This window comes from Rhinolophus sinicus, linkage group LG10 (assembly GCF_036562045.2).
Source record: "Rhinolophus sinicus isolate RSC01 linkage group LG10, ASM3656204v1, whole genome shotgun sequence".
NCBI lineage: Eukaryota > Metazoa > Chordata > Mammalia > Chiroptera > Rhinolophidae > Rhinolophus > Rhinolophus sinicus.
The window spans coordinates 103,938,376-103,956,488 of NC_133759.1; the positions used below are offsets into that span (position 1 = coordinate 103,938,376).

The 18,113-nt window shown below is 50.0% G+C and overlaps 1 protein-coding gene across 9 annotated transcripts in view; it reads left to right on the top strand.

The window, feature by feature from the left end:
- Nucleotides 1-7,160, top strand: part of KCNIP1 (potassium voltage-gated channel interacting protein 1) — a 267,824-nt gene extending 260,664 nt beyond the window's left edge. For all 9 annotated transcript variants that reach the window (XM_074313883.1, XM_074313884.1, XM_019741060.2 and 6 more), the window contains 5 exons: nucleotides 343-413; nucleotides 1,169-1,276; nucleotides 2,656-2,760; nucleotides 3,618-3,680; nucleotides 6,321-7,160. In XM_074313883.1, coding sequence (XP_074169984.1) covers nucleotides 343-413; nucleotides 1,169-1,276; nucleotides 2,656-2,760; nucleotides 3,618-3,680; nucleotides 6,321-6,368 — 395 coding nt within the window. In that variant the 3' untranslated portion in view covers nucleotides 6,369-7,160. The remainder of the gene's footprint in view (nucleotides 1-342; nucleotides 414-1,168; nucleotides 1,277-2,655; nucleotides 2,761-3,617; nucleotides 3,681-6,320) is intronic.
- The last annotated feature ends 10,953 nt before the right edge of the window (nucleotides 7,161-18,113 follow it).

Sequence of the window (18,113 nt, forward strand, 5' to 3'; positions counted from 1 at the left end):
CAGCTTCCTAATGAGTGCGCATTCCATGGCACTGCACTGCCGCTCAGGACGACATCTCCTGCAGCCACTGTGCCATCCCTCCAGCCAGAGTGACGCACAGACAGGCTGGGGATGGCTAGATGGAGAGGCAAGGGTCTGTCTTGGCTCTTGCTAGAACTTGCCACCTAAACCCCAGGAGAGCCAAATGGGTCCCGGTTCGCCCAGCAGGTTTCCCCGCTCCATGGTTTTCTCCTTTCTATCCCCCAGCACCACCTTTCCTCTTCCTTAGTGTTTTAAAGTGACCTCGCTCCCCTCTACGGAGCCCCTGCACCCACCACCTGCCTTCCCTTCTCTGCCTTGCAGATGCCAGCACCTATGCCCATTATCTCTTCCACGCCTTCGACACCACCCAGACAGGCTCCGTGAAATTTGAGGTACGTGACATTGGAGGGACTCCCCGGGGCCCCATTGCCTCTCCCTGTAAACCGTGGGGTACTGGGGTAAGGGTTGGATCATCAAATGCCCTCAGTCAAGACAAAGAAACCTTCATCTATTCAGTAAGCATTTCCTAAAGATAGAGAAAAGCAGCAGCAACGGCCTCTAGAACGGTGGGCCTCACGGGACTAATGATAACAGTTTAATAGGTCACACGCACACAGAGCTTACCATGTGGCAGGCTCTGTACTTAGTGCTTTGCTTTTATTGTTGTATTTAATTCTTACCATAGCCCTACAAGGTAGGGTGCTACTATTTGTGACCAGTTACAGAAGAGGAAAGTAAGGCAGAGAGAGACTGAGTGAGTGGCTTTCCCAAGGTCAAACAGCTATTAAGTGGTCAAGGAGGGATTTGAACTGAAGGAGGGCATTTCCAGAGTCCACATTCTTGGCCACTAGATGACACCACACTTGTACAATAATTGCCACCGTGGCACAAGGCAGTTCCAGAGGAGGCTGTGTTTACCTGTCTAGAGGTGTCAGCAAGGTAGAGCCCCATTCTTCCTCGAGGGGGCTCCCTCCCAAAGAGTGGGTGAGGGGCGCTCCTCACTGAGTCTGGCCGTGTCCTTCAGGGAACAGAGGACTGGGGAGATTCCATTCTGTAAAAGCAGTCACAGCGTCAGATTCAAAGACAGCGCTTTACCCCACCCTGTGGCTTGGTGGTTAATGTCACTCGTGCCTCTTCCATTTCTCAGGACTTTGTAACTGCTTTGTCGATTTTACTGAGAGGAACCGTCCATGAGAAACTAAGGTGGACGTTTAATTTGTATGATATCAATAAAGATGGCTACATAAACAAAGAGGTAAGTGAGGCCAGGGAGGTATCTAATTAAACAGAACACAGCCCCAGTCATGATGAAATTGCCTGAATGAGGAGGGATCTGCTTTGAGTCCAAGAGAGCTGGTTTTCCTAGAACAATGGAGGAGGTCACCTCTGCCCGCCCCCATTGCCTTATCCTGCCCCTTTCTCAGGCACTAAGGACGGATTAAGCAGATTCATTCATTCTCACTGGGTCACACATATTCAGTGCACATTCCAAAGTGGGGATAAATGATTGATTTCCGTATAGAGTTACTTTTCCCAGGGGAACTTGTATTTTAACAGGTTAACAGCCATGCGTTAAAGCTAAAAGCTGGAACAGCAGAATTACACATATCACCTAGAAGAGAAAAAGGACATTTTTGACGAAGAGGAGAATACAATTGGATTGTACTGACCACAACTTATTTGACCTACTAATAAAACCACGGAAGGGGGCAATGGAAGGTGCAGCCATCTCTAAAGAAATCATCACGAGTAATTTCTGAATCTACACTGCTTGACACTTTTAGAGCCTCGAAATAGATGTGGTGTCTAGCCAGTGAAATACCCACAGGTCTGTCTCAAAACTCACTGTGGTAGCGACTGTGTCCTGGCATCTCAGTCGAAACTTGGATGTATCATCCCGCTTCCTGAACTGTAATCCTCACCTCAACCCTGCAAGGTTCTCTCCACTTTTTCTCTCTCATTCGTTCAGTCGCGTCTTTGCTCAACATATATTTGAGGGCTTATTAGGTGTTCCAGGTGCTGAAGAAAAAGTGGTGAACTGTCCGCACAATGTGAAAACCATAACATCCACTAATAGCAGATGTGTTAAATGAATTCCAGTAACTCCTAATACATATGACGGAAATACTGGTGGCCATTTAAAATCATGCAAGAGTAATAAGATGGAAAAATCCAGGTGATACAACATTACATTTTCAAAATCACTTAATAAAGTAGTAATATGTATGGTATTACACAGAATTGCTCGGCTTTCATCAGATGTCCACCTTTGTTCCAATCAATTATGATCACAGGGACAAGTCACCTGGTACAAATCCAGCCACCCAGGCCCAACCATTCAAAGGAATTACAGAGTGGAGAGAGGGTCTCCCCAAAACGGAATGTGGGACAATCGGAACACAAACATGTCCAGCCCATCCCACACCTAACCTCTCCACAATTTCTGCTGCCCTCTCTCTAGGAGGGGGCGTCCCAGGTCCAGCCCCCTCAGCTTGCTTTCTAACGCCCTCTCATCAGCTGAAGGCCCTGTTCATCAGTGTCCTGCATAAAGACAATAAAGAGTCCCAAACTGTCACCTAAGAGGAGCTTGGCCTCACGGCTCCCACACTGTGTGCTTTCGTGTCCCCTCTGCAGGAGATGATGGACATTGTCAAAGCCATCTATGACATGATGGGGAAATACACGTACCCTGTGCTCAGAGAAGACACCCCCAGGCAGCACGTCGACGTCTTCTTCCAGGTAAGCGTACACACCCTGTGCGTGAGCTTTAAGCTCATCGTAGACCAGTCAGCCCCCGAGTCTCTGAGCCGTGGCTTGTGTCCACCCTGGACTACGCACTGTAGGAAACAGAAACCCATGACAAGTATTGTTCTCCAGGACGAGATGGTCTCCTTAAGCAGACGTGGTAGAGCACCGACTGAACGTTCCCTAAAAACTCTTGGGGGACCTGAGTAAAACAAAAGACATCATTAAGCACAAGTGTGTAGCTGGTGGGCATTTATGTCTGGAGAGGAAAGAGAATCAGGTTAGAAACTGTGGTGAGATGGACAGTGAGATCATTTAGTTGAAGAGTCTAGTCTTGCTCTGGTAAAGAGCGGGCAGGCCTGTTAATCCATGAGTAGGAGAGAGGCAAGATCGTGGTGGGAAATTAGTAAAATAGTAACCTGGCAACAGAGCCCCAAAGAATGCCAGCGCTTATTCTAGTCTAACCCTCTCACTTTGCGGTTGGGAACAACAGACTCACATAGGCTTAACGACCCACGCAAGGTCACACAGTGAGTGACAGAAGTGGACACTCATGTCCAGGGGTCTTCCTGTCAGACGGACAGGCTAGAAAAGTCCAGGGAAGACGTGTGAGGGGAGCAGCAGGATAACCCAGTGATGAAGTGATAAGAGTCTGGAGCACGTCTTTTCATTTTAAGAAAGCTCGTGGGTCACGTGCTCCCACCAGGGCCTGGGGGGAGTCGTCTGGCCAGTGAAAGGCCACCCTCACTCTCAGGGCAACGTTGATTTAGTAAAAAAAAAAAAAAACAGTAAATATGCTTTGGAATGCAGATTGCCAGGTTCTTCAAAGTGCTTCCTCTTGTGCCTTTCAGAAAATGGACAAAAATAAAGATGGGATCGTGACTTTAGATGAATTTCTTGAATCCTGTCAGGAGGTAAGGAGAGCGCTCAGGGCACAATATCTGTAAATCTGGGAGAGGAAATATGGGGCTTGTTGACCTGCACAAGGGACAGAAGAAGACACCTGTGACCTCTCCGGTCAGAGCCGCCATGGCGCCAGCACCAACAACAGTCCCCACTCCCCAGAACGACCTGGGCTCAGCCTTGGCCAAGCACAGGCTAAGCCAGACAGCCTTAGAATGGATGTGTGGAGGGAAGGAAAAGCCCAGAGGGCTCTCTGTGACACTACAGACTTCCCAAGTAGGCTACACGGTAATCTTCCAACCTGCCTCTGGATGACCCACTCCTCAGACGACAGGGGAGTAGCTGCAAAAATACCTAGAGCTGTGATTCTCAAACCATAGCGTGTGTAAGAACTGCCGGGGAAGATCCTGAAAATGTGCATTTCCACGCCTCAATCCCAGACACTCCAGATCTGGGATGGGGTCTAGACATCTTCATTTTTAACACAAAAGCCCTGGACAGATGCTTCTAAACCTTGAATGCACAAACTTCCCTGGAGCTCTGGTTAAAATGCAGATTCTGATTCAACAGGTCTGCAGGTGGGGCTTGAGCGGCTACTTTTCTAAGCCTCTCCCAGGTGATGCTGATTCTGCCGCTCCGCTGGACCCCACCGTCCTTAGTCTAAAGGACAGAACAGCCCCGGAGACGGCCAGCGACTAAACTGGAAACAACGGCTTTCATCTCCTTTAGGAAAATGCATTTATACCCCCACCTTATTTCAGAAAGGGACAGTGACTCTGAGCTCTACCCAGTAAGAACTACAAATGCAAGAGAGCAGGGGAGAAGTTATCAACTCATGCTGAGCAACTACCAAGTTTCAGGTACATTACATAAACCTCATCATAACCCTGAGAGCTGGAGGTGCTGTGTCCCGGGGGATGTTCAAACTATTTAATAACTAGGATGGACTGAGGATTGAACACTCTTAACCGACCTTGACCCAATGCCCTGGGGCAGTGCCCTGGAGGACCCCTGCTAAACTTAGTATTAACCTGTTAGTTGATGGATCTTTGGGTAGACCAGGGGTCCTAAGCCAGTTACCAGGTAGCCAGAGGGGAAGATGCTGAGGTCAGCAGCTATGCACTAACAGTGTTATAAATAGTTCAACATTTTAACCATTGTGAACTGGCTGAACAGCTGTATTCATGACACCCCTTTTAAAGACGAGAAAACGGAGGCATTGCAAGGTTAAGAGATGTCACGAAGGCACAATAAGTGACAGAGACAGAAGCCGAATTCTATCATTCTAATTTTAAATACTATGCCCTATTGTATATAGTGTGCTTTTTTGACTTTGCTTAACAGTTTTTAATCAATTTAGTTTCTCACATTAGCAACTTCTATAGCTCTTCATTAATGAACTCGCTTCTTTTTCACAACTTACTATATAAATAGATACTATGATCTATGCTATGTTTCATGTAAAGAAACTGAGACAGAGAGATTAAGTAACTTGCCTAAGGTCACTCAGCTAGCAAGTGACAGAACCAGGATTTGAGTCTACACAGCCTGACGCTAGAACCCATATACTTAACCACTAGGCAATAATACCTCACTGTTTTAGAAACTTTGAAGATTTCATATGCCCAGCATCTATTATAGGTTTGCTTTCTATTTCATCAATTTGAGCTCTAAATTATTTCCTTCCCTCTGCTTTTTTATTTTAATTCAATTTTGTAGGTTTCCTCCTAGCTTTTTGAGATGGACATTTAGTCACTGATTTTTCAAACCTTCTTTTATAATATATACATGTAAAGAGATAAGTTTTTTCTTTGAGTACTGCTTTAGCTGAGAACTGCTTCAGAGCCCCAAAATTTTGATGTCATATTTTCATTGTATTTTAATTCAAAATGCTGTCTTCTCTGACCCATGAAATACAACTTATCAAAACTAACGGAAAAAGAAACCGAAAATCTGAATAGTCTTATGTCTGTTAAAGAAAAATTTTAATCTGCAATTTAAAACTTTCCCACAGAGAAAATGGCAAGCTCGGATGCCTTTGCTGGTAAATTCTTCCAAACATTTAAGGAAGAAATGATAATAATCTATTACAAACTCAGAGAATAGAGAGAAAACTTCTCAACTTGGTTTATGAGGTTATCATAACTCTAATATGGAAACTTGACAAAGCCATTATAAGATTAAAAAATTTCCAGGCTGAACACAGATGTGAAAAATCAAATCCAGCAATATGTAAAAAGCATAATACATCATGAAAAATTGGTGTTTTTTAAAGGAATGCTAGATTGGTTTAACGTTCAAGAATTAATCAATGTAATATAATCAATATAATAGAACAAAAAAGAAAAAAATATATGATCATCTCAAAAGATGTAGAAAAATCACTTGATAAAATGCAATTGCCCAGAGCTTCTTAAAAGAAACAATACTCAGTGTTTCACTAGGTAATTTGTTCCTTCCAAATTCCTTAAGTCCAGAGAAAGTGCCTCTTACCTTGAGTTGCTCATTTCCTAGGTCCCCACGCCTTACTCCCTTGCAGAGTTCTTTGTGCATGGGAAACCCATGCTGGAGGTTGGCTCACCAGAGCATCTCAGGGAGGGAGGAGCCTCAGAGAATCCTAACCATTCCCTTTTCCCCTCCTCCCTTCCTAGGATGACAACATCATGAGGTCCCTCCAGCTGTTCCAAAATGTCATATAACTGCGGACACAGCCATCTGGCTCTTGGAGACTTATTAACCACCACCTCAACACCTTGATCTGCCCTCGTTCTGATTGTACACACAAACTCTCGGGACAGAAACACATTTTACACTTCGGAAGAATTCTCTGCTGAAGACTTTCTATGGAACCCAGCATCACGTGGCTCAGTCTCTGATTGCCAACTCTCTCTCCTCCCTCTTGAGAGAGACAAGACGAAACTGAAAGCATGCTCATCTCACACAGCTGCCCCATGGAAGGTCCCTCTGCTTGAGCTTACACAGTAGCGCACACTTTTTTCTGCTTGCGTGCACCAACCCACGGCTTCCAAGTGCAGCAGACCTTGGTGTATCTGGAAGCGAGACGACCTGAGCCAAATGCACACCACTCCGTGATGGCCTCCCAAACCAATGTGCCTGTTTCCCTTTCTTTGGTTGCAAGAACGTCCCTTGTACTGAACAATAGGAACCTAAGGTGACTTGATTGGGAGGGCCAGCACCTCACGTATGTAGGCTAGGCCTGAATTAATAAGCATGGCATTGTCTGATGACCCAAACTGCCCACGTCCTTGTTTCCAGAGGCAAAGACCAATCATTCTCTCACACTAGCATCTATGCTAGTAGTACAAGTCCCTTAACTACCCAGGAAGGAGCCCAGGCCCAGTGGTTCATGCCTCCACTCCATCTTCTGCTAGAGCCCAGCACTGCATGTCCCTTCCGGAAAGCCCAGAATGCCTGCAAATTGCTGTAATTTTATACCATCTTCTGATCAATAAACAGAACTATTTCTTACACTCTTAATCTTCACTTCTTCCATGACTCCCTTGGGCAGGAGAGGTCAGCTGTGAAAAGAGAAGGCTGATCCATTCATTTTGCATCCAGTTGTTAGTATTTACTTTGTGCCAGACAATGCACAGTCCTGCCCAGCCCCCAAGCAAGCATCCAGCTCAAATGCAAATACTGTGACCACATGCAAATGCAGCTTCAAGACAACACTCTTCACAACCCCTCCCTCCAACAAGATGGCTATTTCCAAGACCCTCTCCTGTAGAAAGTATGGAGCGTGGTGTGGTTGGGATACGGAGATGAAGAGGTGGCCAGAGCCTCCTGCTGAGGGACGTGGTGTCCAGGGGTTGATCAAGTGGCTTCAGCTTATAAGTAGCAAATTATTACTTATGTTGGACACTAGGGGTCTTGGTTTCCTCATTTGACTTCACATTTAAAACATTCAGAGCTAGGAGTGGCATTCTTGAAAAAGCAATTGACTAAACTTCTATTATGTGCCAGGTGTTGCCCCAGGGACTTTATAGACATTATCTTATTTCATGCTCATGGTAGAACATTCTGGAAGGTAGAGTCCTGGTTTTACTGGGGAAGACACTGAAACTCAGAGAGCTGAGGGGAGCTGCGTAAGGTAGCACAGCTCCATAGAGACGTTAAAGTCTTCCCACTCTGTCCTAGAGCCCTTCTTTTAGGGGATTCTGCCTTGCCCCAAGGAACTGAGGGTGCCGCACACAAATCTCATTCATCTGTAGTCAATTCAGAGAGGCACGGGCATTCTTTGAATCCAAGTAGCAGATGAGAAAACAGACTCAGCCTCGGGTGCCCGTGGACAACTTGCAAGAGCAGGCCACCACATCTCGTACATGTGTGAAACACTCCTGATCAGACTGCCATTGGCTGCTACCTCTCATGGCTGGACATTATAGGAGCCACAGCTCTTTATCTGGGCTTCTTGAGTGCAGCCAGGTGGTCCTCTAAGGCTGCTGGAGCTGTAGCTGGCCCCCAGCAAGGCAGACACTTAGGCCCAAGCAGAAGCTCTGTACTTGCACCCCTTCCCATGAAGGGTCCGAAGCTGCATCAGAGGCTGTGCAAAGTCAAGGCCATGGATCTCCACCCTGGCTGCCCATCACAATCGCCTGAGGACTTGAAAAATGCCAACGCCCAGGCCCCACCCCAGACCAATTGAAGGAGAGTCTCTGAGGGTGGGGCTGGGGCATCAGGATTGCTTAGAAGCAGCCCAGGTAAATGTAACGGGCATCTGGAGCTAAGATGGGGACCTGACCACACCCCGTTAAGAATGAAGCTCAGGACCTGAGACATCCCCCTGGCCACTAAGAAACTGGGTCTTGATCCCAAGGCACACCACCACCACCGCTCTCATGGGCTGCCTGCCCCGCTGGCACCTCCCACGCTCCAGAAACACTTTACATTAACGCGCATCATCCTACCCTCCCTCGTCTGTCTTCTGGCCAGTTTGTTCCATTCTCTACCCACCAGGAAGCCTGCCAATTCCAGTCCCGCCGCTCCCAAAGCCCAGTCAAGGCTCCTTATCCAGACCAATGGAAGCTAAAAATAGAAACCCCAAACCTGTTACAGCTTTCCCTGCAGTGTGAACCACCTTCAGTTGGTTCTTCTCCATGGGAACACCTGAAGCAGGACAAGGATTTTGTGGCAAGAGGTTGGGAGCTAAGAGCACCCAGTGCTCGTGCCACCTGACCCCACTCCCTGCCCCGTCCAAGGGGCCAAACCCCCTCACTGTTAAAGCTGATACAGCATAGGTAAATGCTTGGGGAGATATGGAGAAAGACGGACTGTTGTGGATTCTCTTGAGGACAGCAAGAGAGGGCACTAAACTTGCTCCTGGTTAAGAAAGAAGGAAAAGGGGAAGAAAAGGAAGCAGGGAGGTGTAAGGGGAGGCAGAGGAGGAACAAACGAATGAGCTTATAAAGTCTCTACAGGATAAACGTTAGCCCATTGTGATGGTTAATTTTATGTGTTAACTTAGCGAGGCCATGGTACCTAGTTTGTTTCGTACCCAGTTTAGCCGTCACTGTGAAGGAACTGTTGAGATGTCATTACCATTTAACTCAGTAGACTCGGAGTAAAGCAGATGGCCCTCCATCAGGTGGGTGGGCCTCAGCCAATCATTTGAAGGCTTTAAGAGAAAAGACTGAGGTCCACCAGGGAAGAAGGGATTCTGTTTCCAGACTGTACCAAAACTCAATCATTTTGGATGACCAAGGAGAAACTATGACAAGACTGTGATGAGTGGCCAGAGCATGAGTGAAGGGAGAGGACTGGCATCTCTAAAACGACTCCTACCTGCCCGGCACCTCTGCACAGCACCTCCCTGGTATCATAACAATCCTCTGGGATAGGAACATAAATAATATCCCCATTTTCCAGGTGGGAAGAGCTCGATGAGGTGAAATCACACGCCCAAAGTCACACTGCTAGTAATTAGTGGATACAGAATTTAATAATGGGCTCTAATAACATTTACTCAGTGCTTATAATCAGCTAGATACCATTCTGAATGCCTAATATAAGTAATTTCGTTTAATCCTCACAAAAATCCCATTTCGTTTGATCCCCACTTCATTGACCAGGAAGCTGACTCAGGAGCGGGAGAGGCAGGTTTCAGGCCAGCCAATCAGTCCTACAGACGCACCCCTGACCTGGCCACCTCTGACCCCAACGGACAAGTCTTGTCTCTGACTCCATGTGGCTGTTCACACAGAAGGGATGGCGTCCCTGGGGATTCTGGTAGTCCTGGAAGTCTTCCCATCAGAGGCGGGGCCTGGCGAGGCCAACCGGGAGGAGGAGACCACAAGTGGGGGAGCGTGTCAGGAAGAGACGTTTGTTTGGAGGATAACAGGCAGGCAAGGTGAAGAGGCGGCTGGGGCTGAGACGTCAAGCTAAGGTGACCCTCAAAGCCAAATGGCTGAGGGTCAAGCTAAGATGACCCTCAAAGCCATCCCTGCTGGTGGCAGAGAGCAGCAGAAGGGCTCCGAGGTGCTGGTGAAGGAAGATGGAGTAAGGGAGGAGGGAGAAGGAGGGGTGCCTCGAGAGGACCGAAAAGGAAACAGCTCTGGGAGGGATGGCAGGGACCCCAATGAACCTCACCCAAATCACGGAGCCTAAGTGGGCAGGTGAGTGGACCAAGGAACTATTGAAAGGGTAGGAGCCATGTGAGAGATCATGGAGCACACTGTAGAGATGTGGTGACCGATGGGAGACTAAAGGTGAAAACGGATGCGGCAGGTACGCCTCTCCTCCACACCCACGCAGGTTGGTTAAGGCACCGAGGCCGCATCCAGCTGGGTGTGAGCGGCGGGTGCTGATCGCCGTGGCGCCGCTAGATGGCGCAGGCGTCCCGCCGAATGCGCTGCGGGACGCACGGCTGGGGCCGCCAGACAGCGCTCGGGAGCCCAGAGGGTGAGCCAAGCCGGAGAAGGATGCGCCCCGCTGCTCCGAATCCCAGCGCCGGGGCTGGCTTCCGGCCACCCGAGCACGCACAGGCCTGGCACTTTTAAAGACGGTGCCTGCTGTCGTACTCTGCTACCACCGCCTTGAAATTCTTAATTTTCTGTGAACAAGGGAACCCGCATTTTCATGCTTGCACTGGGTCCTGCAAAGTATGCAGCAGGTCCTGCCCAGAGCTTCCTGTCTGCGGCTCTTTCACACAGCGACTCATTTATCCCTCCCACACTGCAGTGAGGTGAGGATACGGCCCCATTTTATAGACCAAAAAACCGAGGCTCAGAGAGGTGATGAGACCTGTCCAAAATCACACGCTGATTGTTGATGGAGCGCCCTGGAAGCGGCACCTCTGACCCCACGCGCAGCGTCCTTTCCCGCCCACATGGGAGGCTGTCCATGGCAGTCAGGGGCCTGCACAGGCCCAGATGAACGCCTCTGCCCTCTGGCGGGAGACAGCCTCCTTCAAGCCCACCTGGTGCAGAGGCTGGGAGGGGGCCGCCATAAAGGGGTCCGGGGCAGAGCTGTTCCCAGAGTCTCTGTTTCTTCTGGTGATTGAAAAATCCTGGGCAGCCTGGAGAAGAAGCAGGCCTCCCAGCCCACGTTGTTAATCCTGGCTTCTGCCTCCTGGACAGACGGACAGCCACAGCCTGGGACCACTGACCCTCTGACCTGCCTGTCCGCGGGGTGTGCAGAAAGGGAGGGAAGAAAGGGTCTGGCTTCCCAGTGATTGAGACCGCCCAGAGCTGGAATCCTGGCTCCCCTTCTTTCCAGCTACATGCCCCTGAGCAGTGGGCCCCTCTGAGCCTCCCTTTCATCAAAACAAAACGGGGAAATTCTCAGGGTTGCTGCAAGGATTAAATACTTCAAGTGCCTGACAAGTTACGGGTACTCGGTAAATATTCCTTTGTTTACTTTTGGTTTTTGTCACAAAGACAGCTGGGTTATCCTCTCTGGTATCTCCCCCTTAGGGAATGGGGTGGGAGGCAGAGGTCTCAGAGAGGGTTGGAAGGCAGGACACCTGTGAGAAATGTGGTCCAACAGGCCCGACCAGCCCCCCAGGGAAGCGGACTGACTGTGGGTCTGGAGAGAGGCCTACACAGTACCTTCCGCCTCTGTGCTGGGAGAGGCTGCAGGGAAGTCGGAGGGTAGAGGCCAGGCCACAGGGAAGGGGAAGACGACAGAATGGTAATAATACTCCTACTTCCTCCATGTGGTCGTGCCACCCTGGGCTGGTTTCTGCGTCTTTTCTGGACCTTCACCTTGTTTGATCCTCCTCCCAGCTCCCCTGAAAAGCTGACAGAATACCCATCACCCCACTTTACAAATGAGTGACTTGCCCCAGGTCAACAGGCTGACACAAGGACCTGACACCGTCTTCTACTTTTTCATTCAGGATTCACCCCAGTACTGCAGAGGCAGGGCTCCCAGGGCATTGGATGAAGGGACAGAAAAGGCAGAACAAACCTCTTTGTTTCTCCATCTGCCAAACCCACAAAGCTAGGAGTGGGCGGTGGGGTTGGGAGTTGGGACATGGAGAACAAAAGATTGTCCTGATTTCAGGGGCTGTGCCCTCCCCAGAGTCTGGGCTGAGCCAGGATGAAAGGTCGTCCTGGAGCCCTTGGAGTCAGACAGGCTAGGGCTGCAACCCCGCTGCTGCCATGTACTTGCTATGTGACCTCAGGTAAGTGAAGCTGCCTCTCTGAGCCTGTTTCCTCATTTATAAAGCTGGGATGATAATACTGATGATATTGGAATAGCGTGGGAGAAAAGGAGTGGGTTTTGCCGTTAGTTGGACTGGGTTCAGATTCTAGCTCTGCCGTTGACCGGCTGTATGATCTTGAGCAAGAGTCTTCACCTCCATAAGGCTCAGTTTTCCTCATCTGAGAAATGGGGACATTCAGCCCTCCTGCCTAAGGTGTTGTAGGGATTGAATGAGATAATAGCTATAGACCACCAGATACCTTGCCTGGTCTCTTGTAGGCATTAGTAATGTTCATCTCCCCAGGAGAGAAGGAGACTGGGGTGGCTGCTTCTGCACTTCACTCCAGAGTCCACCCCAGGACCCGGCCTGGCGCCTGCCCCATCATCCATCCACCAGAGCCCCAGGCAAATCTGGTGTCCACAGAGCAGTAAGCTCAGAAGCATTCCTGCTGTCAGCAGGCCGCCTTTCAGGAATAAGAAGCGACATTCACAGAGATGTTAACCAGACAACATCAACAATAGGAAGACTGTGAAGTATTCAAAATCTGGGTTTTAGAGACAGAAACCTTTCATCCCGAGATCTCAGAACCTTTGAAATGCTCATTTATTTCTCCTCACAGCAGCCCGACACCAAAGCACTAAGTAAAAACCAAATCTCAGAAGCGAGGCTAGACATCAGTTATGAATTGCTGAAATGAGTTCTGCAGCCCTCACACTTCGGGCTTCGCACACTCACTTTTCTTCACTAGGCAACAAGCAGTGGCAAATGGGAACCCTGGAGTCAGGCAGACTGGGTGCCAACCAGCCACTTACTAAGTCCCTATGCCTTAGTGTCTTCATGGGGAAAGTGGGGCCAGTAACACCACAGTGTGAAGTGGTAACTTTAAGGATGAATGCATCTACTCAGGTAAAGCCCTTCGAAAAGTGTCCGGCACGTAGTAAACACGGGCTTATGAAAACCAGAATAATCATTATTATATCCATGTAATAGTAACTGCTATCATTGCTGGTGATTCTGTTCTGGTGTGCTCTATATAAAGGCCCACACGTGGTGTATATAAAACCACACGTACTTTGCAAGGCCATTCACGCCTGCTCCCTACACTCCTGCCCCCCTCTATCTGCAGACATTTCTTTCCCAGGAATCCACATTCAGTTTCCCTTATAGCGTTTCCTGGGCTTGTGCCATTGAACACACTGTCCCTCTTCTTGGAATGGTCTTTCTGCCTGGCCCAGGGGCAAACCTCAAGCCAGCCTTCAGGACCCCGTATAATTGGCACCATTCTGGGAAGCCTCCCCAACCTGAGAGGCTGACCTGCCCTTCACTGCACATCCCACCTCAGAGCACCTGCTCATTCACGAGCGCCTGCTGTGTCCACGTGTCTGCCCCCGCCCCCAGCAGGGTCGCAAAAGGCCCACATCACGTTCATCTCCGCTCTCACACCTGCGCCTCACACAGTGCAGGCCTGGGGCCTGGGGCAGGCACTCGGGAACTCCGTGTGAATGAACACATCTCTCAGCATCAGTGAGGCTTTAATGACATGAAGAGGGGCACTTACCTTGGACTTCACAGCCAGTACCTGGACACCTGGACAGCCAGTACCTGGCACCTTTCCTTCCTCCAGGTTCACCATTGGGCCGGGCTGCCTACAAGCTGTGGGAAAATTGAGATTGGAGTATGTAAAGTGCCTGGTACAGTGGCAAACACATAGAAGGTGCTTAGTAAATACTAGTTCCTGGTCTCATTCCACCTCCTAGGGGCAGACACCAGAGGTCACACCATATAAAAAGGGACAGAAAATACAAATCCAAAACCAGGATGGCTCACACCTTTAATCAGTAGAGCTGTTTTCTAGAACTGTCCAGAGAATTTGAGAAACAACTCCCCAGGCTGTGCCCATCATTCTGACCGGCAGCTTCAGGTCAGAGCTGATCTGCTCAGCACACAGGCTTGGTTATGAATGGAGCCCTCCTCCCCTTCTCCCTCTCTGATCTCAGCCTCGTGTTCTATCTCCATGCAGGGGGTGGGGGTGTTATGATCCAGCTCTTTGGATTTGGCCAGGATTCCCATGGAGAACGAAGCACAGGACCTGGGACCATGGCCAGCAGGAAGTGGAAGCCCTTCTGGATGGTTTCAAAGACCTGCTTCCTCCGGTTCCCATGTGCATGAACCAAAGCCTGGGGCAGACTGGCCGGGGCCTAGTGATCTGAGCACGGGGTGGGGGTGTGGGGGTCCCCTTCCTACAGGACACCTGATCCTTCTAAGGAAAGACTTCCACACAGAGCCTCCCATCAGCCTGGCCGAGGGTTCTCAGCACTGCACTGCTGTCTGAGGCTCTTCCGACCCAATCTTTCCTGCCCTCTCTCCTTTTTACAGCTGTCAGACCTCATCAACCCTCCCCCTTTATCCTACACAGACACTCTGCCACATCGAATCCCATCTTGGCCTCTGTTTCTTGCAGGACCCTAACTAGCACACAAAGTTGTAACAGTGCCGGCTTCACAGAGGTGTCTGTCTGTTATTCCACGTAAACTGCTCAGGACAGTGAGCACAGCATAAGCGTTAGCAATTACCGTCCCCACAGACAACGTGCACTCACCGATCTGTCAGTAGGCAGAAGAGATTTCTGTTGTGCTCCCTTCCAGACCTAGAGGAAATGTACAAAGGTAATGTTTCTCATTCCTCTGAAACCAGTTTCACCCGGGTACCAAAATCACCTCCCTCAGATGCACAGATTTGCAGGAAGTCAGAGAGAACTTATGCGAGGACTAGCTCACACCTTTGATCAGAGACACCAGCTCCACTGCTGAATCAACACACTGGACAACCCCACCAACCGAAGAAGTCTGACTGTTGTTCCCTCTCTGAATTTTGGGGATGGGGTTGGTGTAGCTGATCCCTTTGGTCCCTCCCACCTTAGCATTCTAGTGTGAAGACATGTTTGCCTCTGTCTGCCACCTCAGTCACACCTCCCCACTCGCCAGCTATGTTTTTTCTCGTAACTCACTCTGTTGTGAGAGAGCTGACTCCTGGGTGTGTGAAGTCCACAAAGCCAGTTGGGGCTGGGACGAGCAACTCTTCCTGATGTGTGGGGACCACAGAGGAGTGAGGGCCAGAATGGCTGTTCGCACAGAGAGGAGGAGGCATGCGCTGCACTGCTATGGCCCTGTAATTTCTACGACGAGCCCTGGGAAAGCGTCCTCATGCTGCCAGTTCCTCTCCTCTCCTCCAGAATAAGCATCTCTGACCCACGGGTGCTCGGGTCGGACCAAACACAGAAGTTTTCTTTCCGGTGGTATTCCCTGAGGTCAGCACTTCCCCAGAGGGCTCCCCAAGAGAGATGTCTGGGTCTCCACCTTCCTCTGAATCCTTCCGCTCCCTAAATGTGGATTCCCCACTCACAGGAGCCACTTGCTCCAGACACCTGCACCAAGTGTCTGCCACCTAACACTCCTCATCTCTTCAAGCCTGAGGGACCCCGACTCTGACCCCCTGACTCAGACCACTCTCCTCGACCGTCCCACTGAGGGACCCCTGACGTGGACCGTTCTCCTGCACTGTCCCACTCTGTACATCTCCCGGGACTTCCTCCCAACACCAACAGCCAAAGGCACCCACCCCAATGGCATCTCCCATTTACAAGCGGGACCCTCTCTGCACCCCCATTTCTATACCCTCCATCACTGGAGACATTGTCTGCCCAAGCCCACGGAACTGCTGTTCATGAAAACTGCAGTGCTAATTGTTCTGAAGATTTTAGTGCCAGATAACACAAGAAGGTTCTAGATGGCTTGTAACATGAAACCTCCTTTTTTTTTTTTTTCTTTTTTGGTGAAAGAAACACTTTTAATGAAAGGAAGCTAACATTAAGTGACAAATGTCATAGAGCCGGCCACGAACATTTCTATCTTGTTTGTGGCCACAAATGATGACCGTGTACCACGGAATCCCCAGGTCAGCGGGGGGCCAGACTGACGGTAGAACCACCATCAGCTTGTTAGCAGTTTGACCTGCAAGTTCCCAGGGCAGTTTGGAATGAAGAACTGGAATTTAATCTTTCGATATTGCCACACAATCACTTACATCAACTCTTAAAATATATCCAGACAAGGATACAATGAATAGGTCTGAAATAAGAGCCCCCTCTGCTAAGGACTGTGTGTTTCAGCCAATAGGAGAGGGTGAGGGGAATGGGGTGAAGCCTGACTCATCGCTAACTGACACCTGAGCCAGGTGCTCGGCCTCCCTGAACGCACTTCCTTGGCTGTAGACTAGAACCAGATGCCAGGCTCATGGGGTTCTCATCAGGGTAAATGAATAAACGTAGGACAGATACCTAGGACGGCGGTCGACGCCCAGCCGACACCAAGAAATGTCCATTTTCTTCCTGCCTCCCTACCTCCCCGCCCCGTCTCTCCCATCTAGGAAACAGAATGTGCTGTAGACCCCCTTTCATTCACGCTTTGCCTGGAGCGCAGATGGTTTCTAGGCACCCACAGAATTTAAGGTCTTGATAACAAGTAGAAGTGATGGAGCCCTCTCCGTCTTCCATGCTCTAAGCGTCTATGTGTGTATTAGCTCATCTAATCTGCCAGCAGCCCTGAGTATGTGAAAGACGACCACATCTACATCTTAGAAAGGGTGAAATTAAGGCAGGCGGATACCTGTCCAAGGCCGCTGAGACAGTTAGTGGTCGAGTCAGCATTTGAACCCAGGCATCTGGCTGCAAAGCCTGTGTAGCCATCCTGCTCTCTGTCCCTGGAGCCACAGGACAGTGGGGAGGACACGTGCAAGCTCAGTGTTTCTCAGCAAAGTAGAGGGTGGGCGTGTGAAGCGGATAGGGTAGGAGCAAGGAAGCCAGCTTTCCTCACAAAAGGAGCAGAAATGCAGCTTGTACCTTGGTTATGGAGTCGCCCAGCGTGAGGGCCTTACTCCCACAGACAGGACTGAGCAGCAGAAACTCCCTCCAGCTCCAGCGGGGCACTGATCAGAGAAACTTCCCCGGAAAGGCTGGGACAGTCCCGGGGCTCTCCCAGAGATACAGGGCCGAGCAAGTCCACGCCTTCTTTTAGGATGCATTCATACTAAATGGAAGGAGGGGTCAAAGTCTAACACGACTAGACATTAATAAACTTACACTTATTGCCCATCTACTGGGAACTTCACACGCATTCCTTCATTTAAGCCTCACAACAACTCCACGAGGTAGGGAAGGCTCCCTGAGGCAAAGTGACGTATCCAAGTTCACACGGGCGCACGTGGCAGGGTTGGCTGAACATGGGTCGGCTGTCTCCCCGCCTGCTCTGCCAGGCAAGAACAGGGCATTTCCCCAGGATCTATCTCTCAGGGCAGCCAGATGTCTCCTTGCCCACCCTGCCCCCTTCATTCCTGCTCGCCCCAAACAGACAGTAGGGTCAACATCCTAACCCCAGGGAGGCTCGCCCAGGGGGTCAGGTTGCTGTTGGAAATTCCTTCGAGAAGAGCATGGTGTGAGGGAAGCAGACAGACGGACATGTAAGGGGTCATATTCACAGACAGACAGATGATGGCCAGGAGGAAGCCACATGCCTCACGTCCCAGGTCCTCTGACTGGAGTGGGACACACAGACAGATGCAGTCAGGACTGTCTCACAGGCCCTCAGGGGCTGGGGGGCCCTTCACGACAGCTGCTACAGGGCAGCCCATCTGGAAGAGCTCTTTTTGCTGAATGCGTAAGCCCTCTGACGACCCCCGGGGCTGTACCCCGGTGAGAGATACGCAGGAGAACAGGGTCCCCTTC